The sequence below is a fragment of the Armigeres subalbatus genome, chromosome 3 (genome assembly GCF_024139115.2).
Source record: "Armigeres subalbatus isolate Guangzhou_Male chromosome 3, GZ_Asu_2, whole genome shotgun sequence".
NCBI lineage: Eukaryota > Metazoa > Arthropoda > Insecta > Diptera > Culicidae > Armigeres > Armigeres subalbatus.
In genome coordinates this window covers 296,264,415-296,289,624 of record NC_085141.1, presented here as the reverse complement: position 1 = coordinate 296,289,624, position 25,210 = coordinate 296,264,415, and the positions used below count along the sequence as shown (strand labels likewise).

The 25,210-nt window shown below is 38.5% G+C and overlaps 1 protein-coding gene across 1 annotated transcript in view; it reads left to right on the top strand.

Annotated features, from left to right (window-relative positions):
* LOC134224907 (uncharacterized) overlaps positions 1-21,557 on the top strand; it is a 164,296-nt gene extending 142,739 nt beyond the window's left edge. Inside the window, exon 5 of the mRNA XM_062704554.1 lies at positions 20,207-21,557. Within this exon, the coding sequence (XP_062560538.1) occupies positions 20,207-20,651 (445 nt within the window). The 3' untranslated portion in view covers positions 20,652-21,557. The remainder of the gene's footprint in view (positions 1-20,206) is intronic.
* The last annotated feature ends 3,653 nt before the right edge of the window (positions 21,558-25,210 follow it).

Genomic DNA, 25,210 nt, shown 5'->3' with positions numbered 1-25,210 from the left:
GAAGATTTTCCTGAGGGAAATTTTGTCCCAGAGCCTTTTGTTCCAAAGGGATTTCTTGGGAAAGTACTGGCAGAATTCCTAAAATATAATTGGAAGAAATTCCTAAAGAAATTTCCAAAACAATTTCCGTAGGTGTAATAGGTACTGAAAAAATCCTAAAATAAGGATCTTCCGAAATTTTCTTATAATTATTTCTTTGAATATTTAATAAAAAAATTTAAGAGGAATTTCCAAAAAAAAACGGATTTTTTTTATTCCTTTCTTTCTTTCTGATCTTTATTTGACAGGCACTCTTTGTTACGTAACCGCTAATGTGCCGGGATCTTCTGTGGTATTCTGCTGTACAGAATCCACACAAAATCTATTTTTAGATTTCCATCACTCATTTATTGTTGTCGTTGCCAGTCCATCTCATCGTGAGTCCATTGTGTCCGTTTGACCATGTCTTGCGTCCCATTATCGTTGCATTGTTCGGTTGCCATTTATCCGGGTAACGTTGGAGAAAAGCTTCCGAGAAGAACAAGTTGTTAGTCGTCATTCGGCAGCCGTGACGGTAAGGCGCGTACCACAAAACGCCACCGCATGGGCTGCAGATCTGGCGACTGACAAGGGTTTGGTGGAGGGGATTCTGGATTTATCTTCGAAGCTATTTCCGGAAGATTTTTAGAAGAAATCCCAAGAAATTCCGAAAGAATTCTTGGATGAATGTCCTAAGAAATTTAACGATGCCAGAAATTTCTTCAGAACTTATTTTGGAAATTCCGTTGGAATACCTATAAGGAAATTGTATCAGGAATACCTACCGAAATTGTTTAGGGGAAGTCATTGGGAAATTTCCTCAAAAATTCCTCGGAAAGGTCAAATTATTTTCGAAAATTCGTTCGAAAATTCCTTCAGAAATTCCATCCGAAATGATTCTAGAGATTCCTTCGAAAATTCTTTTAAGAATTTCTTCAAATTTTTTTTTTATAGAAAGACAAAAATTCCTTTAAGGATACCTTGTGGAAAACGATACTGAAGACCGAAAAACATGTATTTCGGAGGAGAACATTTATGATATATGCAAAAATTTCCACCGCCAAGCTGTCGGATTCGATTGCACACCTCCCAGTACGCTAGACGGTTACTCTACCAGTATGCTACTCATTAAGTGTGGGTTCGATGCAGACCAGTAGGCAGTGGGTATTTTTGCATATTTTATAAATATTCTCCTTCTCAAAAACACTTGATTTTCGATTTTCAGTATAGTTTTTTACATAGTAAAAAGTAAGACGAAAGCCGATAACCTGAATTATTTTAAAGGATTCCTTGTTTTCAACAGATTCCACAACACAATGTTTGTTTACAAAATAAGTTACGCCCAAATCGCAGATCGGTTCCGATCTTCAGAATTTCATCCAGGAATTCTTGAGAAAATTCGCACAGGTATTCTGTCATGCATTTATCCGGAGATTTATATCATAAATTTATGCAGATATTCTTCTAGGAATCATTCAGAAATTACTTCAAGAATCACGTCGGAAATTTCATCTGGAAATTCAATTACCGTTACCGTTAGAAACTGTTCCGAAAACTTTCTTGGGATTCTCTATTTTATTCTATAATATTCTATAATTCCCGGAAAAATTTCAGATTGAATTCTCGAGCGAATTTCCAAAGCAAAACCTGAAAGATTTGACAAAGAAATTTCTAAAGAAATTAACGAAAGAATTTCCAATGAAATTTTCGGTGTAATACCTATCAGAATTCCCAAAGAAATTCCAAGAGTTATTAAAAAAAAATTTTTTTTTCAGAAACAGGAAAAAGGAAAGTCGTTTTTGTTTATCAGAGCAATTTTGGAGTAAATAATCATGTTGCAGGAAAAATATTTGATTTGGTGGTTCACGTGCCCCATCGTGGCCAGCTTAACTTCACCAGTGATGATCACCAGAAGAAATCCTTTTCTCTATGAACTCTATGAAGGTTTCTTTCCGAATTCCTAAATTATGTTGATCTGAAATCAATACTTTGAAAACAGTTGAACTTGCGTTCTGAGCGTTTCTTTTCTGTTTCTGGAATCACCACCATAAAACGAGACTACGCCGCCTGACAACCTTATTAATCATAGCTACAATTACTATTTCCGAATGTCAAACCATGTGTCATTTATGCGTTTGTATATAAAGTGGCTTGCAAGAATATTATATCGTTAATTTGTTGATATTTTTCGGTGAAAACTAAACACACACTTTGTATAATGTTGCATAATGTTTCGGCCTACTGCTTTTCAGCCATCTCAGATCTAAAAATTATTGAAACAAAGTTAACTTAAAGTTAAACTTTGTACACCAAAATATATAAAAAAAAAATTAAAATATGTTAATAAATTCAGTATGATTAAAAACAAATGAACCGTTTGTTTGAGAAACTGCATATGTAACATTTTTGGCCAAAATGAGGTTTTTATATATTTTTCTATTCTCGTCCAAAAATACGTATTCTGGCAAAAAAATACGAAAAAAAAATTGTTTAGGAATGTATGAAAAAAAATTTCGTTTGTTTGAGAAACTACATATGTCCATGCACTTTGAAGAGCAATTATGGAGTACTGCTTACAGTTTTTGCAATAGAAGTACCACAGGGTGTTGAGTTTTGCCAAAAACTGTTGATCTGTATCGAAGAAATCCAAAGATTCGGTACCAATTTGTTGTTTTCTTGAAATTGTGTACAATGGATATATGCAGTTTTTGTACCACAAAAGTTCAACTCAATGGACGCAGTGGTTCTGCGCCCCAAAAAAAAATGCAGTTTCTCAAACAAATGAGTCAAATATTTTCATATCACATTGAAAGTAACAGCAGTAACAGTGGCAGCAGTAACAGCAACAACAGTATTTACCAGTGGTCATGGAAATTTAGAAAGAGGTTCAGCCAATATTTCACCGCTTGGAAGGCATTGCGTATTACCCGGAACGGTTAAAATCTTCATCATATATCACAAGATTCAGTTCATCGCCGTGTTACCATCCCGCCTTAACCACACATTTCTGAGAATGAAACAACAACAATGAATGATTTCTTCATACTTTCGAAATTCTCAGAAGCGGTACTGTGATTTCGGCTGATTAAAAGATAGTTGTAATGATGACATTTCGTACATCCGACCAAACAAAGATAACAAGCAATCATTAATCAAACATTGCGGCAGTACCTAGTGGCCCCATAACATCAGCCAGCATCCACAGTTGGGCGCAAACGAGCGGTGCGTTCCGGTTAACCTTGCGTGTGGATGATGTTTCGCATATGTCACATTTATCTTTGTCATTATCAGCGCACCAAGATACTAACCAGATTCATTCAACTTTTTTTTTTCACTCAACTCGTTTATGACGATTCTTTTTTTGGCGTTTCCTGTCGCTCCTATGGTGAACAACATCCATGATTTTTGATTGCGCATCATCGTAGGGAGCAGGTGAAATGAAGTGCTTTTCTCCCGTTCTCCATTAAGTTTCAATTTTTTCAAACTTTATATTTTGATTTTTGCAATGAAGAGTTTTGCATTCTATGTATCTTAGTTCACTGTGTTCACTTATTTGTTTTATCTGATTTTAAAATTGTTAACATATTAAAAAAACAAACAGCGATCTTAATCGTATTCAACGTTTCAACGTTAAAAAGTAGTTCAATTTCTTGCTAAAAGTTGATCGTTTTTTAATCCTCAACTAAATGTTGACATTTCTATTGTTTTCTACTTAATGTGCAATATCGACTAAGCACGATTTCAAGAGTTTTCTATGTAGCAAATATACGACCATTGCCAACGGAAAACAATCGATCAATTATATCATTCACTGCCAATGGTTGTCAATAGCTTCGGCAAATTTGTTTCAATTGATGGCAGTGTATACTTGACCACGACATTAAGTAAAAATATCGAGGGGATACTCCGAAGAATGTCAAATTCATACTTAATATTTACGTTAATTACGTTAAACTTCTCTTCAATATTTTCACTGGTTAGGCAAGCATGGTTTCTTGAAATACAGTAATATCCCGATTTTATCACCCCCCTGGTGAATTTTGAGGTGATAAAACAGGGTATATGATAAAATTGGATAAAAAAATATTTCCAACTTTTTAATTCATTCCACAAATTTGAATCATTTTATGCCTTGGAAATGCCAAATGCGTGAATGGTACCCGTTATTTCTGGTCGAAATTGCTTACAGAATATTTCCCAAATACTCAGAAGTCGTTCGTAATAAACTCCAGGCGGTGAAAGTTATTTCATGAAAATCAATGTTGTTTGTGGTATTATTTGGGAAAATAAAAAGAATGACAATTTTTTTTGGGGTGACAAAATCGGGTCGAAAACGTGATAAAATCGGGTCGAAAACGTGATAAAGTCGGGGGTAGACAAAATCGGGGAGTGACAAAATCGGGTCAACACTGTACTACGAATCAATTAGTAGTACAATCAATCCTCTTTTTACGGCAGTTTTTTATACGTCACTTCGTTTCACGTCCTTCTTTTTACGCCACGTGCCATAAAAAGAATATTAAGAAGAGTAGCAAAATAAAATTTCCATGAAGAACTAGAAATTGTCCGTAAAAAAATAGAAAATTGTCAATAAGTAAATCAGGGTATGAGCAATAAACACATATAAAATTTCCACAAATAAAGCGAAATTTTCAAAAAATAATCAAGATTTTTCCACATAACAAAAATAAATTAGAAAAAGCAAAAATTGTAAATTATTAAAAAAAAGTTTTCCATTAAGAAATAAAAATGTTCCACGGCAAAAATACAAAATTTCCATAAATAAATCAATATTAGCAATAAACAATAACAAAATTTTCCGCAAAATAAATATTTTTTTCCCATAAAAAAATTAAAATTTTCCAGAGATAAGCAATAAAAAACCCTGATTAATTTACCTAGCGGTTATTTTCTTTGGTGCCTTTCTCGTGCAAGAAAAAAAAATACTAAAAAATATGAGTGAGTGCTTTTAAGCGTGTTTTGCGCGAAAAAATAGTATTTTGACCATAACTCCCGATCCCATAGTGCAATCTGGCCAATTTTCAATAGCAAACAATGGGACAGGATTCTCAGTCGAATGGAACTTGTTGCGAGTAATTCGGCCAATGCTAAGTGTGTCTACAAAATTTTGTACACATACACACATACACACACACATACATACATACACACAAACAGACCTCACCTCGATTCGTCGAGCTGAGTCGATTGGTATATAACACTATGGTTATCCGAGCCTTCTATCAAAAGTTTGGTTTTGGAGTGATCATATAGCCTTTACGTACCTATACTTAGTATACAAGAAAGGCAAAAAACTAAATTTCCATAAAAAAAAACAGAAAGAAGCAATAAAATGGATACCATTTTACATGAACTTTACACGCATTCAAAAAAGGAGTCATCTATGGAAAAAAAAAGCTAAGTTATTGCTTTTTATATTTCTCAATTAATGGAAATTTGAATTTTTTATTGCTCTTCATTAATTTTTTCGTGGAAATTTTTTAATTTTTTGTAGAAAAAAATATTTATTTTGAGAAAAATTTTGTAGGCTAGGTGTACCAGTTGTGGCTATAGCACCAGTTGTCGCACTAGTGCTTTATATGCGAAATGGCCAATCAAATCACCGCAAACCAAGTTCAAATCGATAAAGCATATTCATATGATACGATAACACCTTTGATTTCCTCCCAAACAAGCAAAGCATAATTGTAAAAATTGATTTTGCTTAATTTTTGACGTCCTTTGCACCAGTTGTGGCACTAGTGGTCCCTATTTGGCCAGTCCCATAAGAAAACAATGGGATTTGCCAAATAAGGAACCAAAATTAAGAATAGTGCCACAACTGGTGCATGCGTTCCTATTATGGATTAATTAATTTTGAGGATAATTACAATTTTTATTGTGGTTTTCACAGCTGTACTAAGGAGCAGAAAGTAAAATCTTTCACTTGATATATAAAGTCCACCCACATACCTTTTACTTATTTTTTTAAAAATAGTTGTTCTTATGTATGGCGACAATTGGTACACCCACCCTAATTGTTTAATACTAATATTGATTAATTTATGGAAATTTTATATTTTTTCTCGGAACATATTGATTTTTTTTATGGAAAATTCTTCAAATTTTTGCTTTTAAAAGTTCTAATTTATTTTTGTTTTGTGGAAAATTCTTGTTTGTTTATGGAAATTTTGCTTTATTTGTGGAAATTTTATACTTATTTATTGCTCATACCTTCAATTATTTATAGACAGTTTTCTAATATTTCATGGAAATTTTCTATTTATTAAGGGGGAGTTTTTATTTTAGTCATTAAGAATTATTGTTATCCAAAAGTAAATCTTAAAGAAGGCACTCTTAGAAACCCAATAAACTAAGTAGCTGTTTTGCATCTTCAACACTTGCCTTCAACAATTGTTCCCTCCAGATTATGCAAGACTCCCTTGGAATAGAGGTGTGCGCCGGTCAAAAAATCGTCGGCGGCGGTGTTTGTCATAATTTTGGTCGGCGGCGTGGCTTTTTTTTATTGCGTACCGAAAGAAGCTTTTTAATTTCATCTGATTACCTTCCCCAAAAAAATCTCTTAGTTTTTCCAAATTATTAATTTGGATTTTTTTTAGATTTTCTACGGGACTACTTTGAAGTTGTCACGAGAAATTCTTTGAAAATTCCATGGATAGCTTTCTAGAATTTCCAAGGAAAAATGTTCGGAATTTCCGTAAAAAAATCTTCGGAATTTACATAAGAAATTGTTCTAATATGCACGAAAAGTTCTTCGGAAATTCTGTTGAGTATTCTTCAAAATTTACACAGAAAATTCTTCAAAATACCCACGGGAAACTTTAAAGAGTTTTCGCAGGAAACTCCCTGCAGTTTTCACGGGAACGTTTTTCGTAATTTCAATGAGCTTTTAAGTAATTCATTTTGTTTTCTACGGGAAATTCTTTATATTGTCCATAAGAATTTTCTTGGCAATTCCACCGAAAATGATATAGGATAGGAGATGAGAGAAGATGATATAGGAAATAGGAGTAAGGGTCGATTGACTGAAAATCTTGCGATGGAAAGCCATAAAGTCAAAAGTCATCTGCCCGAAATTAATTAGGCCAAAATGATTGTCGAGCGAAAACCCAAGTAACAATCAGTTACCACAAATAGACATCATTGTCGAACTAACGTTTAATTAAAGTATTCGTAGCTGAACAATATGTAGTATGGAATAACAAATTGGGCGAACATTGTTGACATTTGTAACCAGCTTCTGTTCTGCTTTCAGTCATGTATCTGAATAATACTTTTATAAACGTTACCGAATTATTTCTTTTTAAATCGAAATGTATATTGAACAACTAGCTAAATACAAACAACTTAAACTTGAAAAGCTTATGCTGTTCATCGTGAGCATATGTTTGAATAATTTGTTTTTGAAGCATCGAACAAACGTTTTAAAACTCTATTACAATCTACGCACGAGCATGAGTTCATTAAGAAGTCTAATAATTGACGTTATCAGTAAACATCATTGCTTCTGTATCCGATTTCAATTTTGTTTATTTATATAATTTTAAAACGTTGAATAAACGTTTGACAATTCGCTTATTGCAATAACAACAATGGCTTTGGTTAAACTTTGTACGAACATTTATTCCACTCTACAAATAAATTTATTTTTAGCGGACTTATTCTTATTAAAACATTTTGCACTTTGCACTTTGCCATTCACTAGAGAATAAATTATTATTTTTATACTTACTTCAGGAATGATAGAAGAAATCTGCAGGAAAAATCTACCTCCATGATGGCAGATAGAAGGCAGCAGCTTCACAACTCACTAAATCAAACTATAAAATCAAGACTGAATGACATTACACTAACTATAACATCATAGAACTCCTATTAAGCTTTTGTTCGATTGTTGGCAATTTTGTTGAGTAATGACCAACAACCCCATTACAGCTATTCTACCAGTATTGTTCAACAACGTATGGTTTATATTTCTAATTCAGCTTGGTACTATCCAAGGTGACAAATATAGCTGTTGGTAAACAAGAGGGCTGGGGATTCAAAGGTCTCTGGATCGATACCGGTATCCTGTTAATAATTTATTGTTCATCTTATTTCCAGTATATTGAACAATGCCTTAATAAGTGTAACAATGTAATGGAATAAAAGTATTCAGAAACGCATAATTAAAAAAGCCTAATCAGAAAGTTGCTGACTAGTTGAATCAACATTATACCTGGTTTCTGAACAAAGTCGATGAATAAATATTGTTATTTACTATTTAAGTAAAGTTGAAGAGAGTTGCTAGTTGTTGTTGAATAAATACTCCATTTTTGGGCGAACAATGCTGGAACAAATGTTAACATGTATGATAGTATAATTTTTAATCAACGCTGGCTGAATAAATCTGACCATACTAATGTTTATTCAACTGGCAATTGTTACTTGGGAAGGTTATTAAATCAAAAACGGTTTGGCTGAAAATGTCATTTGGCCGAACAGGTCATAGACAAAAAATGTCATTTGCCGGTAATATAGTCAAAAATGTCGACCCGTTTGGTCAAATGATTTTTTTTTGGTCAAATGGCTTTTCTACCGAACAACCATTTCGGCCAAAGGACCATTTTAGCAAACGGTATTTTCGGGGAAATAACCTATTTGGCCATACGAATTTTTCGATCAAATGACCAGCTCGGTCGAACGATATTTCAAGCCGTATCCCCATTTCGGTTAAACGACATTTTCGGGTTCGGGTTTCGGCCAAACATCTTTCGTCCTTCCGTCGTTTGACCGAAAGTTATTCGACAGTAAGCCATAAGTTCGAATCCAACGTTTGTCCGAAACGGTTATTAGGTAGAAAATGGTTTGGCCAAAAATATCATTTGACTGAAAGTGACATACAGCCGAATGAAACAATTGCCTAAAGTGGTACTTTGGCCGAAAAAGTTGGTTGCCATTACAGGTCATTTAGCTTAAAATGCCGTTTGGTCTAAATGGTCGTTTGGCCGAAAATGTCTGTTGGTAGAAAGTGAATAGACTCGAATATGTCCTTTTTGCTAGGGAATCGTTCGGTCAAACGGCATTTCCGTCCAAATAACCTATTCGGCTAAACCATTGGATCTCAACCGGGGGTACATGTTCCCCTGGGGGTACCTTTACCGGCCCTAGGAGGGTACCTCGATTCAAAATGCGTAATGGCGGATGTATTGAAATTCCAATAAAAACTTATCGAAAAAGTTTTGATAAATGTGTAATTTTAGATTGCAAAACATTGTACAGTGATCGTTCACTAATTGGGGCGTTTTGACAAGCGTCAATGTTGTTTACTTTTTGCATTGAACAAAGGAAAATTTTACGCGCCAGAAAACATCGATCCCGTCAAACATAAAAACAAAACGTCAACGCGTTTTTGACATCACATTCTGACGTTCAGCTGCTTTTTAATTGGGTTTCACCCCAATTAGCGAACCCCCTAACTAAAAAGCGCTTCAACTAGAAAAAAAAAAACAATTAGCGAACGTTCACTGTATTCTACATGATATGCATGAAGATCAGTAAATCAAAACCTACAACCAACATTGTGTATGAAGGGCTGTGGAACAAAAGATCAAAGAACAACAAGTTGAATGACTAAAATATAGAATCTAAAGGTTTGGAAGACACGGCAGCCTCCTTTCAAGAAGCTCGGAAGCCTTCTACTAAGAGGCTGGGGAAGCCGCCTTTCAAGATGCTGGGAAGCTTTTTCAAGAGGCTCGGAGGCCTCCTTTCAAGAGGCTAGGTAGCCTCATTTCAAGAGGTTTGGAAGCCTCCTTTCAAGAGGCTCGGAAGCCTCCTTTCAAGAGGCTCGGAAGCCTCCTTTCAAGAGGCTCGGAAGCCTCCTTTCAAGAGGCTCGGAAGCCTCCTTTCAAGAGGCTCGGAAGCCTCCTTTCAAGAGGCCTCAGGCCTCCTTTCAAGAGGCTCAGAAGCCTCCTTTCAAGAGGCTCAGAAGCCTCCTTTCAAGAGGCCTCGGAAGCCTCCTTTCAAGAGGCCCAGAAGCCTCCGTTCAAGAGGCTCAGAAGCCTCCTTTCAAGAGGCTCAGAAGCCTCCTTTCAAGAGGCCTCAGAGCCTCCTTTCAAGAGGCTCAGAAGCCTCCTTTCAAGAGGCTCGAGCCTCCTTTCAAGAGGCTCAGAAGCCTCCTTTCAAGAGGCCTCAAGCCTCCTTTCAAGAGGCTCAGCCTCCTTTCAAGAGGCTCGGAAGCCTCCTTTCAAGAGGCTCGGAAGCCTCCTTTCAAGAGGCTCGGAAGCCTCCTTTCAAGAGGCTCGGAAGCCTCCTTTCAAGAGGCTCGGAAGCCTCCTTTCAAGAGGCTCGGAAGCCTCCTTTCAAGAGGCTGGGAAGCTTCCTTTCAAGAGGCTGGGGAAGCCGCATTTCAAGATGCTGGGAAGCTTTTTCAAGAGGCTCGGAGACCTCCTTCCAAGAGGCTAGGTAGCCTCATTTCAAGAGGTTTGGAAGCCTCCTTTCAAGAGGCTCGGAAGCCTCCTTTCAAGAGGCTCGGAAGCCTCCTTTCAAGAGGCTCGGAAGCCTCCTTTCAAGAGGCTCGGAAGCCTCCTTTCAAGAGGCCTCAGGCCTCCTTTCAAGAGGCTCAGAAGCCTCCTTTCAAGAGGCTCAGAAGCCTCCTTTCAAGAGGCTCAGAAGCCTCCTTTCAAGAGGCTCAGAAGCCTCCTTTCAAGAGGCCTCAGAAGCCTCCTTTCAAGAGGCTCAGAAGCCTCCTTTCAAGAGGCTCAGAAGCCTCCTTTCAAGAGGCCTCGGAAGCCTCCTTTCAAGAGGCCTCAGCCTCCTTTCAAGAGGCTCAAGCCTCCTTTCAAGAGGCTCAGAAGCCTCCTTTCAAGAGGCCTCAGCCTCCTTTCAAGAGGTTGGGAAGCCTCCTTTAAAGAGGCTGGGAAGCCTCCTTTCAAGAGGCTCGGAAGCCCCCTTTCAAGAGGCTTGGATACCTCCTCTTTCAATAGGCTTGGAAACCTCATTTCAAGAGGCTGTAAAGCCTTCTTTCAAGAGGCTGGGAAGCCTCCTTTCAAGAGGCTGAGAAGCCTACTTTCGAGCGACTGAGAAGCCTCCTTTCAAGAGGCTGGGAAGCCTTCTTTCAGGAGGCTGGGAAGCCTCCTTTCAAGAGGCCCGGAAGCCTCCTTTCAAGAGGCTCGGAAGCCTCCTTTCAAGACACTCGGAAACCTCCTTTCAAGAGGCTGGGAAGCCTTCTGTCAAAAGGCTGGGATGCTTCCTTTCAAGAGGTTAGGAAGCCTCCTTTCAAAAGACTGTGAAGCCTCCTTACAGGAGACTGGAAAGCCTCTTTTTACAAAGCGCGGAAGTCTATTTCTAAGAAGCTCGGGAGCCTTGAGAAGTCACCAAGGCCTTATAGGAAGCTTGATGTATAAACTTAATTTGAATTGCAAAATTGCAGAGACCAACGAAGATTTCAAAAAACATTCTGAAGATCCATATATTGCGTTAGTCTTTAAGTCCGTTTCCATATGTCTAATGAGTTATGATTATTTTCCTAATCAGGGAAAAAATAAGGGGCACCTCAATGAACGTAAAAGTTCGATAGGATACCTTTCAAAAAAAGGTTGAGAGCCGCTGAGCTAAACGATTTTTCCGGCAAAACAAAACCAGTTCAGCCAAATGATACTTTCGGCTGAGTGTTCGGATTTCGGCCAAATGGCCCTTTCTGTCAAATGACCATTTTGATCAAAGGGCCTTCTCGGAGAAATGTGCTCTTTGGCCAACCGACCTTTTAAGCCAAGGGAACTGTTTGACCGAACCTCATTTTCGGCTGAATGTCCCTTACGACCAAATGACATTTTTGGCCAAAAAACTTTGTGCCAAGTAGTTTGTTTGATCAAATAACATATTGTGCCTAACAACAAATAACTCTCTGCCTCACAATGTATCTCCGTTCAAAAGCTTTATTTAGCATGAGCATGAGCATTATGACTGCACAATTCGTAGTTGCTACTAGAACTTGCGAAGTTGCACAGAAAACACAATAAATGGGGCTTGGGACTAGCTACCCTCTCCGTTCAAAAACTTTATTTAAATGAGAAATTCTATGGATTTCAGCAGGAAATGCTTCGAAATTTTCATTGCAAGCTCGTCATAGTTTTAGCGTAGAGATTTTCTAAATTCCAACGGAAAACGTAATGTTGTAAGAATATCAATCGAGAAATTCTACGTCAGCGGAATTTCCACAAAAAATTCTGCGAAGTTCTGCAGGTTTCAAAACTATAAATTAGCGGCGTGACCATTTTTAAACGGCGGCGCGCCGATGAAAAAATGTCGGCGGCGGCGGCGTGCCAAAAACTGTCGGTGGCGGCGGCGCACACCTCTACCTTGGAATCTACACGCGTATCCAAGACCTTAAGATTTACGCACATAACCAAAGGGCCGATATCCTTGAAGTATAGGCCTTAGGGTCGACATGCGTAACCAAAGGGCTCTTTTTGTTTTTAAATGGTTAGTGTCCTGTTTAATCTAGTAAACCAAATTGGATATGCCTTTAATAGCTGTTCCGTTTCAGGTCTTCCAAGAAGGAGTATAGGCCTTAAGTTCTACATGCGCAACCAAAGGGTTGTTATCTCTTTTTGAAGATGGTCCATGCCCAGTTTTCTCTTCCTTTGTGGTCCATTTTGTTGCATCCCAGCTCAACCAAGAATTCCTTAAAGCATGGGCTTTCAGTTTCTGATTGTAATTCATATAATCGAATTTCATGATCATTCAACAATTGTTCTTTTTCATTTCATTCAAAAAATCACTGGAGTTTAGGCCTTAAGGTCGTCACGCGTACTAAAAGGGCTGTTATCTCTTTTGTAAATGGTTCACGTTCTTTTTTTTCTAATCTTGCGTTTATTTGGAACGCTCATTTGCCATTTGGCGTTACGGAGCCGAGTATTTCGCTTTTTTTGTACAATTCACAATTTCACAATTTTTCAAATCTTCTTACAGCTAGAGTTAGTTTGGGTGACCGAGGTACAAGCGGCTGACTCGAGGTTAGGGATCACAAATACACAATAGGAGCTTTAGGGGCTTTAGGGTTCTAAAATTGATTTGATGTTGTTGACTTGTTCTAATGGCGGGTTTTTGCATTGATCTGTAATGGAAGACAAACAAAAAACAAAAAAGACGAGAGACACTTAAAATAGAGGACATTTTCAAGGAAAAATTCGACAGACACACAAAGAGCAAAGGTTCATAAACTCTAAATCAAGGCCCGTCATCACTTCCTTAACAGGTTTTATTTGTTTTCCTCCTATAAAAAGCAACATGTATCTGGAAATAGGCCCCACCAAAGCGACCATGTGCCGCTCACAGCGCACAAGCCCAAGTCCTGGTGTCAGGCGGGACACAAAACAGACCTGACACTACGGCCCTCCGACGAGACAGGAGGTTTGCTCAGACTCAATAAGCCGTCTGTAAAACCAATAATTACGAGCAATATAAGAGATAATACGACTCTATATAATCGGCAAAGTCCTAGGTGACGAATAAAGGATCACGATTGGAAGCTTGGAACATGGAACTGCAAGCTGCGGCAAGATGATCTACGATGAATTACATCCCCGGAGCTTCGACGTCGTGTCGCTGCTGGAGATTTCCTTCACAGGACAGAAAGTGTGGAAAAGCGGGCATCGAGCGGCTACCTTCTACCAAAGCTGTGTCGCCACCAAAGAGCTGGAAACCGGCTTCATAGTGCTGGGTAAGATACTCCAACATGTGATTGGGTGGCAGCCAATCAACCGCATCGATGTGCAAGCTGAGGATAAAAGGCCGTTTCTTCAACTATAGCAACATCAACGTGCACTGCCCAAATAAAGGGAGACTCGAGGACGAGAAAGAAGCGTTCTATGCACAGCTGGAGCAGACATACGACGGATGTTCACTGCGGGACGTCAAAATCGTCATCGGCGAACGCTCAGGTGGGAAGGGAGGAAATGTATAGACCGGACATCGGACCGGATGGTCTGCATATGGTATCGAACGACAACGGCCAACGATGCATGAACTTAGCAGCCTCCCGCGAAATAGTTGTCCGAAGAACCTTCTTTCCCCGCAAGAATATCCAGAAGGCCACATAGAGATCACCTACCAAGAAACGGAAAACCAAATCGACCACGTTCTAATCGACGGTAAATTCTTCTCCGACATCACGAACGTACACACTTACCGCAGTGCGAATATTGAATCCGGCCACTACCTCGTTCCAGTATGCCTGCGCTCAAAACTCTCGACGGTGTACAACACGCGTTGAAATCGGACGCTGCGGAATAACATTGGGCGGCTACAAGACGATAGACTAGCCCAAGAATACGCGCAGCAGCTGGAAGGGGCACTCCCAACGGAAGAGCAGCTAGGCGCAGCGTCTCTTGAAGATGGCTGGAGAGATATTCGATCCGCCATTGGAAGCACCGCAACCGCTGCACTAGACAAGGTGGCCCCGGATCAGAGAAACGACTGATATGACGGCGAATGCAAGCAGTTAGTTGAGGAGAAGAATGTAGCATGGGCGAGATTGCTGCAACACCGCACGAGGGCGAACGAGGCACGATACAAACGGGCGCTGAACAGACAAAACTCGATTTTCCGGAGAAAAAAGCGCCAGCAAGAAGATCGAGACCGTGAAGAGACGGAAGAACTGTACTAAACCGTCTAAGACGAATTAAGTACTGTCCATTTAATTCCACCAGTTAATTTTCGTTATCTTTGCAGATACGTATTTCGACCACAACTGTGTGGTCGTCTTCAGTGTCTTGTGCTTGACTCGACGCAATCACATTGACTCGCGCAATCACATTGCTGAACGCCGTCTACAAGGTACTCTCCCAAATTTTATGCTGCCGACTAGCACCAATTGCAAGAGAGCTCGTGAGGCTATACCAGGCGGGATTCATGGGTGAATGCTCTACCACAGACCACGTGTTCGCCGTACGTCAGGTATTGCAGAAATGCCGTGAATACAACGAGCCCACACATCATCTATTTATCGACTTCAAAGCCGCATATGATACAATCGATCGGGACCAGCTATATCAGCTAATGCACTTCTTGAAGAATTTATCGAAAGATAGGAATATTCAAATTTTATGCAACAGATAAAGTATGCGGCATATTTTTTTTATTCAACCTAAGAAAAACAAATTGGCTAGTTACCTACCTTTTTTACTTTGCAAAATTGACTTTCAAACAGTTCTAAGGCGAAATAATCTGAGTTCCAAAATTTATTTATAATAACAATTTTGAATAAATTTCTTTCGATTAAAGCGCTCAAATTTATTTCGCGGAATCCCGGGAAATCCCAGGAAATCCCGGGAAATTTCGATTTTATTTCCCGTTTCCCGGGAAGTTGATTCCCGGAAAAACTGGCAGCCATAGAGCTATGGGGGTTTGACAATAGCTGCTTAATCGTTGACACCAAGTGTAGATCACCTTTACAAGTCAATTTATTTATCCTGTATTTCATCCAAAAACCTCCTAGGGGGTCGCACGAAATTTCGGAGAACTATGTTAGCAATGTTCAATCCATGTAGCTTTTCTATGCTCAATCCGTTGTTGGTGTGGTACAGAGTGAAGATAACCTGGTAGACCAATTGACGGTTCCCGTGAAAAAGTGTATCTCGTTTTATTGTCTCAGTCCATTCTTTGACTTATTTAAGGTAAATTTTCCCAAAGAACCCATATTTTTTTACGCCCATTATAGTATTTTTAAAATTTAAAACAAAAAATTGAAAGCAGTGCTGTTTTTAATATTGGCCCGATTTTGAACGAACATAGGGTGCAATTTTCAGGCCCTTGAGGTGAACCGGTCAAGGGCCGAAGACAATAAAAAAAAATTTCAGGCCGGTTCACACGTGCAGCACTTCTTCGGTTTTTGTTTTCGATTTTTAAAATAGTTAGAGGCGTTAAAAAATATGGGTTCTTTGGGAAAGTTGACCTTAAATAATCCAAAGAATAAATTGAGCGAATAATATTTTTTGACGGGAAAGGTCAATTGATCGGAACTCCTGAACACTTTGTAGAATTTAGAACACCCGACTTACAAATTATTCAATTCTAAGTTACACCCAAAGGTTCTATGGACATGTGTAGGTTTGATGGGTTGACGGCATTGTTATATAGAGCGAAGTTGACCAGGTTGATGAACTGATCTAAACTCTAGAACGATTTGGAGAACTTAGAACTGCAGAAATATTGATTGTATTACGTTATCTATCTCCTCTGAATTAGTTACAAACACAATCTGGTTTAAGGTCGTTTGAAAAATAGCATAAATATAGTCATTTTAAACGTTGTTTTGTTTTATTTTTTTTTTAATATGATATACCCTTCCAAAGGCTTCTGTTCGATAAGTTCATGTGGCATTTCTTTGTGGAATAGTATGAACTATGCTAGAACTTTTTGAGTAAACCGTATTCTACAATTTTTTGATTGGCATCGTCGTGACTCACAGAATTCGAGGGAAAACTGAGCACCCCTTTAAACACAAAACTTCAGTAGGATGGAATTATTTGAGATGAGTAAAAGATCATTGAAAGATTTTTTTTTAAATCGCTCAACGCGCTGCTGAGATATAGCGATTTGAGCTTCAAGTTTCCTTCTAATTTTATCTCGGTGTTCGTAGTGTTTTAACTATCTCCCTAAGCCCCATCGTGGAAACCTATCATCATTATTGGGATGCTGGAAGGCAATCTCCTACATCTCTCTCAGGAGAAGAATAGAACCAAGATTGTAGAACAAGCCAGGGTTCGGGTCGAAGCCCAATGAACAGTTAAAGTCATACAATGTAAGGGTTGATGTAAACGACCAGTGATCTGGTCGTCACACTGAAAACCCAGTACGGAGTTACGGGAGTCAAAATTCAGGAAAAATGATAAAACGTAACTCATTCAGCCCTAAGCAGCACACTTGTCATAAACGAGTTACTATGGCTTTTGTACAACTAAACCCTGCCATACATGAGTTTCTGCAACCTAATCGGTCCTAATTGTGCTACTCAGGACCTTAGGCTGGTTTGGAAACTGACAACATGAATCTCCAAGCACTAAAGCACTTATCCATCAGGAATAAAGTGGCTACGAATTTGTGGGTCTGCTGAAAACTCTGGATGATCTAAGTTCTGTGTAAAAAAATCAGTACGTCAAAAGAAATGAAATCTTTTCTTGTGCAGAGATCAGATTTCGGAATAGAATTCGCAATTCATAAAAATATGCAGAAATGTGATTGAACTTCAGTACCGATGCATGATCAAATTCAGTATTATATCACCTTGAAACGGATGATCGTGCTACATTAATTGGAAGAACAGGCGCTGGTAGAACAAAAGATTGCAATGGACAGAATGTCGAAAAGACAAAACTTCGAAAGGGAAAAAATGTCGAAAGAGACAAAAGGGCGAAAAGGACTTTTTTTCTTTCTTCTTCCTTCTTCTTCATTCTTTCTACTTCCGTCTTTCCTTTTTGTTTTTGTTTCTCTTCCTTTCTTCCTTCTACTTTTTGCTTTCCTCATTTTTTCTCCTTTAGTCATACTAACTTTTTATTCCATCTTTCTTTCTCTTTCTTCTTCCTTTTTTATTCATTTCTCATTCTTCTTCCTTCTTATTTGTGCTATCTTCTTTCTTTCTCCTTCCTTCTTTCTTCTTCCATTCCTTCTACTTTTACCGTTCGTCCTTTCAACTTTCTGTCCCTTTCGACGTTTTGTTTTCCGAGCTAAGTATCAAGAGTCAATAACTGGCTGACTGATCAGAAGGATGCGCAAAAATGGCAGTAGAGTTCTCTCATAACGCAGTGAACTGAGAGCATGGATAGCTGTCTCTTGCCCTCAGTTCTTCTCCATATTTTTTTGTCCTTGGTTCTCCTCCATGTCTACACGACCTTTTGTAGCAACTCTAATTCGTTCTGGGGAAGGGGTCGCTTGGCCGAACAAACCGTTAGACCGAAAACCACATGGCCAAATAAATCATTTGGCTCGAACAGGTTTGCGAATTTTTGCGAAAAGGTCATTTGGCTGAAAATGCCGATTAGCCGAAATGGTCGTTTGGCGGAAAGCGCCATTTGGCTAAACGGGTCATATGGCCAAAAATGTCGTTTCCCGAACTGGTCATTTCTCGATTAACTTTTCAAGAGGACCTAAGTAACATTTTTTTCATGAATTAATTTGAGTACTGCAATCAAAAGCTTTCATGTTGTTCTGTTAATTGCGCTATTCAAATAAATTCATGAAAAAAATGTTACTTAGGTCCTTTTGAAAAGTTAAGCGAGATTTGTCCAAAAGCGCCGCCGTGAGACGTCTCACTTTTCAATTCTCACTCTTCATTTTACACTTCTTTATGTGAAAAAGTGCGAAATGCGAAGTAATAAATGATGAATGTGAAGCGAGTAGTCCAGTGTGAGAAGTGAAGAGACGTCTCGTTTCTCATTCATTGTTCCTCACTCTCATCTTTGCTCAACGAGAAGTGAAAAGTGAGAAGGGAGACGTCCCACGTTTTACTCTTTATTTCTCACTTCTAACTCTGAAAAATAAAAAGTGTGACGTGAAACGTCTTACTTCTCATTCATCATTTCTTATTTTTCGCAGTGAAAAGTAAGAAGTGTGAACATTGAAAAAGGCGAATTGAGGAGTGAGAAGTGAGACATCTCATTTCCCTCTTTCACTTTTCACAGTGGACGTTTTCTGCCAGAAGATTATTTAGGCTAAACGGCATTTTCGGCCAAATGACTTTTTTAACCAAATGACGTGATCGGCCAACCGACATTTATATCCAACTGGCCTTTCTAAATAACCTATTCTATCAAATGATCTGCTGGTCAAATGACCTATTCGACAAAATGACTTGTTTGGTTTTAATGAAGACTTCTATAAACAATCTGATAGTCTTTCGGCACAGCAGATTGCAGCTCACCAGGTGCTCGGTAAAGAACATTCTACGTTCAGCGGGTAGTCCAGAAAATTGGTCGGATGTTGCACGCGGCGTGTTCTTCAGGAGAGGTACCACCGTATTTTATGTAACCCGTTTACTGGCTTCTTATGAGTGAGTAGCATTGCGGTGTTTTGTTTGACGCGGCTGTCCCTTTCTATAGTGAAACTCCGCGTGATTTTTTGTGCAAGTACGCATACCCGAGCAGGAGAAATTGGCTCAATAATACCTATTTCTGTTATTTATACAATACTCTGTTATGAACTAGCCATGCATAAGAGGTAAAATTCCAAAGGAATAATACCAAAAATTAATATGCATAATACTTGAGCATACTTAGTTATTAAATTGAATTTCAATACCAAATTCATAACCAATTATTATTCGTTTGGTACTGAAATACCTAGCATGTTATGCCTAAAGTATTCTGCATATTAATTTTTGGTATTATTTTTTGGTTTTACCTATTATGCTAGTTCATACCAATTTCTGTTATCGAGGTTGTCGCTCCTGCTCGGGTAAGAACAATATTAATATGATGGTATTACACTCTTTCTCTGTGCAGAGAAATGATAAAGCTAGCTCTGGAATGGAGAAATATTGAAACACTTGACTACGTTTCATTTTAAACAGTGTTTCACATTTACCGCTTTGAATCAATTGAATGTAGAATTCAGGGATTGATATTTCCACGAACAGCCAATCATCGCTGCTTACAATTTTCCGAGGAATAGTAGCTAGTCTTTGCTCTGTTTGTTTTATTCGTCTACTCTAGAGCACTATTTTGGAGAATCACTTTGTTTAGCGGTACTGCGTTCTCAGCCACTCTGACGTCGAAGAACGTGTCGTGGAAGACTTATGCATATATGTTTAACAAACTACATCGATTATGATTTTCTGGTTTTCATTAACAAGAAAACAACAAGATATTTTTGTCACGGATGTTTATAAACACTTTTTTATTAAGTCATTCTGAATTTTTGCTGTTTACATCGACTCTCAGTTGAATGTAGATTTTTGATCCAATTTTTGTATTTTGTGACGCATCACTTTTCAAAAATACGTGTTAGTTGTTTGAATTTTGTATTTTGTTGTTGCAATATATTTTTTGTAGAATTTTTGCATGTCTAAATGGTAGGGATTTTTGTCAAGTAGCTTTTTTTCATTTATTTGGGATGTTGAACATGTTCAGTAGTGTTAAAGTAAGATTTACTAACAAATTTTCCTTATTTCCCTTTCCCATTCAAACCAAAGGTCGAGTTTTACTCCCAACCCGAGCGACTACGACAGCCTACCGCCGGCGTTTGTAGACGATGCGACGGCACTAGCGACGGCATCGGATTTCGAGCAGCCCCATCCTCATCATCATCAGCAGCAGCAGCATCCTCTCCCTTCAGCAGTTGGGGAGCTCCCGGTCTACAGTCCACGTGGGGTTCCGCGCCGCCCCGAGTTACCGCGCTACACTGGCGCCGCTTTCGAGAGCCGTCCGCGAACGTACGGCGGCGGTTCGCCCGAGGAGTTCCCCTACTACGACAGTTCCAGTGAGACATCGGCCCGGCCGCTGAATCCCTTCTACACGGAGGACGAGTTTCGCTGCGCTGCCCGACTGCGTAAGTTGCTCTACTACCTTAAGAAACAGTACTACCTGGACAATAAGTACATACAGTCCGTGTACGGGCACAACCCTGTAAGATATTAAATGTCACACAAATAATTAGCCGCGGCATTCGGACCGGTTTATGTTTTACATCATATGTAGGCAGGAAGAAACAAGCTGACACAGGACAATAATCTATCGCTCGGTGCTCTGGAAACAGAACGCCGGGTCTGCTTGTAATGTAGAATATTTTTAAACTAACTCATAGCTACCCAAGGTGACGTTTCGAATATCAACTTCCACAGGAAGAAAACTGATCGCTGAACGCAGATGTGTTTGAAACTTATTATACACATATTAAATGGACTCAACTAAGTCAACCAACAGATCAGATTAAGAGAAAAGGAGCCCCCCTTGTAAGTGTTTGTATGCATTTATATTGTATTAAAGTGTAGAGACTTAGGTAACGATTACTGGAATTTTAAGATGTATTTATCAACACAAATATGATGCCAGGTTCTAACAGCAAGACCGAGGCGAAGGACGACAAGTCCTCCTCTTGATCAGCTTCCTCCCAGCGGAGCTAATATGGCGCAAAACCAAACCGTACATATTGAACAAAAGAAGAATATAACCAAATATCTCTATTCCCCATATCCTTTCCTTCATATCAAGTTGACAACCAAGGAAAACTGAACACTTTTTCTACACCTTAAGCCACTAGCAAGCAAGTTATATATCTTCCTCTTCCCCGTTTTCGACTAACCCTATTGTATGAAATTTTATCCACGTAAATTTATAGACTTTACAGAGTGTATACAGGATCCAGAAACATAGTTAAACGAAAAACAATAATCTCCGAACAAATACCAATGTTAGGCGAAGCAAACAGATCCCGTTTTGGAACCGAGCCGCGCTATGGTTGATACACAAATTTAAATAAGCTTCGCAACGGCTCTTTAGCGTGTCCAAAAGTGTAATTTACAGATGAATTCTTTATTGCAGTGCAGTTTAATCACAGTTTCTTTTTCGCAACATTTTGAAAAAAAAATTGTTTATGTAATGAGGTTTGAGTTATTACCAAATATTGATTTTGATTTTGGAACACAAATGCTTGGCAGTAGTCTATTCCAGAGTCCAATTATGGCAACTCTAAAAATCCGATGAAGCGGAGTGAGAACTAATTATGAATGAATTTAAAAGCACTTTGCTGTCTCATGAGCACGCAGCGTGGTGAAGAATGATTTGTGTGCATCTAGTTTATAAGGTCAAAATGTTGGTCAATTGATTCTTATCCCATATTTATATTGCGCAATTATGGTAATCGACGATCGTATTCGGAACACTCGCTTCTTTTAAAACTTTTTTCGTATGTTTTTTTCCTAGGATGTTGAATTCGTGTGTAATTTTGGTCCTAGCACAGTCCGGTACAGTTCTCCTAGTTGGTTAGTTAGGGAGGTAATCCATGGGAAGTCACCATAGTAACTAAATATTTATTGTGTGTTTCAATCAATCCAACGCGAAATAATTATGCTTCGTTTAATAAGCTTCTACAACATGACCGATCCCACACTAACAAATTGTCTGCTCTTCGATGCAGAAATTAGTTTTTTTCACTTCACGTTCTCCCGGACTAGCTGGCGTGCCCATCCTCGAAAATGAAAACGACAGTGTATGGAATAACAGTCACGTTCGGAATTTGAGCCAAAACGGTACAAAAGTGTGTCGATGCCCTGTTGGGCAGCTACTGTAATTAATCTGAAACAAAGCTTGACCTTGGCCAGATGTTTCTCTGCTTTGACCACAAAATTATTGACTAAACTCTCTCTGAAGGATTTGAGGGACGATAGAATTGTTGGTGGTTTCGGTTTACATTCAGCAGATTTTCAGTTGTTTTTCACCAGCATTTTTAGCCGTTTCTTTCGAGCCTCCCGGAATCTAAATTTAAATATATTTCCGTTTGCAAACACCACTCAATACGGAAGAAACGCACAACTGTCATCATTTTATTCCAGCGTTGCTGCATCGCAAAATGCGTGATATAATTAAAATGACAGTTGTGCATTGTTTCCATATTGAGTGGTTTACCCCAAGATGAATACACAGCTAGGTGTTTCAATCTGCCCAGTTTATGGACGAGAAGAAGGCGGGGGTGAAAAATTCATTTCCGGTGCAAAACATAAACAAACCGGCTGGCTCTTCCATACTAAAATCCAAGATGGCTGAATCGTGAATTTGGCAGATTGGAACACCTAGTGGTGTATTCATCTTGGTTTACCCTAAAACACGCGAGTGAATTTAGTTTTGAATTCCGAAAGGCTTGTTCAGGATTGCTGCGATTGATGAGGCATACATGAATTAATCACCAGTTGCCAAGGTAACAGTTTAACTTTTACATCCTAGACTTTTACCTACTCAGTGACTTAGTAAAATTGTATTTGTTTTATTGTATTATGTTTTATTTTTCACTGAAGTTTAACTCAATTTCCGTCAACAGCGGGACTATTTGAAATTCAGAGTGGTTTAGCTTCTACGGATATTAAGTAAAATTTCCGTGAAAAAAAACAGACGGCAATACAATTTTACTCGGTGACTAATAAGTTGAAAGAAATGGTGAATCGCATGATAAATCGCTAGAATCATTCCAGTTTTTATTGCATAATTTAGAAAAGAGCTTACTCTTTCTTAGACCTACACTGAGGAAAATGGACGTTGGTGGTGGACCACTTGCCTCAGATAAGAAGCACTGTTGGTGGAATAATCTGTCGAAGATTAATGAGGCGCCAGTTGTGAATTTCGATAATTCAGTTCGCTGAGTGTATCCAAACGATTGCTCGTAGTTCTTTATTGGGCCACCATATCTTTCGTGCGGCTCGCGGCGCATCTCAGAAAAGTGCACATATTTGGCTCATTTTGTTCTAAATATGAATACAGTTTATGAAACAACAGCAATTTGTCAATTTTGAAACAATTTCACAGGTAAGAGAAACAACCAACTCTTAGTTTGGTTCGTCAAATAGACGAATAGAATATAAATATCCTATTTTCAACAAGGCGATCTGAATCGTGTAGGGTAAACTGGGGTAAAATGCACCCCCGGGGCAAAACGACCTTTTAGCTTTTTTGGTGGTGCTTAAGACATACTTTCAAGAATGTTTACTGCTAGATTCGTAGTTCGAGATTCGAACTACATGCTCTGTTGTAAACACTCCTGAAAATATGCCGAAAATGTTCTTAAAAACGTCAAAGGGTCGTTTTGCCCCGGGGGTGCATATTACCCCAGTTTCCCCTAGATTTATTTCAATGCTACAATTTCCAATGCAATTGTTTAGAATGTTTCGGGAAGTTCATCCAAGATATTTCCGGGACCCATATACTTTTTAATTCTGTTCTGATTTTCTTTTCGAAATCAGATCTGCACCAAACCAGCGGTTCTACATATTGCTACAATTCTATAAATGAACCCACAACAATCTGTATAAGAACTTGACAAATGCGAAATGGCTAGATTCTTATTCAGCAAACGTGAAGGTATTTTATAAGAATTGTATATAAAGATATTGTATGAAATGCTTGCAAAATTGTAGGGTCTTAAACAATATTTGTATTAGAATTCAACAATTTTGCATATCACTAGTTAATACACAGATTTTGATAACATTTGCAGAATTGTAAGAAAATCTAAAAAACACCAGTTGGGTGCGGTGCGGGTAGTTTTATTAAGTTAATGTTATATTATCATTTCATCAAATCAAGCCTGGTCTATCTTTGGATAGTGTAGGTTTAAATGGTTGTTCATTCGACAAATAGACGTTTGAAATGTTATTAAAAAAAATTACTAAAAAAACAAGTTGAGTCCTTTTGTCTTGTCTTGTCTTTGTACATGCACAGCCAGTAATGGAACGGGGACAGCCGTACCATTCGTTCCATATTTAGGGGGTATATGAATAGGTGACGTTGGGATGGACATTGCTAAGAAGGCTGGTATCCCTCCTTGCAGATCCAACTTCCAGGGATAGACAAAGGTACCTATTTCTGCCATATGTCTTGGCTCTTATGCCTAGGTTAAAGTGCCATTACTCGTTCTAAGACAAGTTGAGTCCTTTTGATAACTTATTGCTGAAATAATCTTTCACTCGCCATTTTGTAGAAGCTTCACCTAATGGATGCTTTGATCAAAAAGTTCTTAAACATGAATTGTTCTTAAACAATGAATTTATTTCTTTTCTTCGAGTTAAATGAAGAACAAGCCAAATTAAAATCTACCCGCGGATTTCAATACGGGAGTAACGCACAACTGTCTTTTTCATTATTTCCACTTGTCTGCGTTGCAGCATGCGAAACATAAAAATGTCAGTTGTGCTTTGCTTCTGTATGTAGTGTGTCCTTGGAAACGCGAGTGAATTTAGTTTTGGATTCCGAGAAGCTATTTCTTAAATAAAAAGTACTGAGATATTCAGCAGAGGTTCTCTCAAACCCATCCGACGCAATTTTCGCAGAAGCTGGGCAACTTTCGATGCTGCATACATGATCCCATTGATGTCTTCACGTCCGAATAAGCAAATGTTCGGGGTTTGAGCTTGGCTACTTCCATAAACCTCCTGTGTGGCGTCATTATCCTATTTTTTGCAAGTTCTTTAAATCTGTCTTAACGGGGGTAC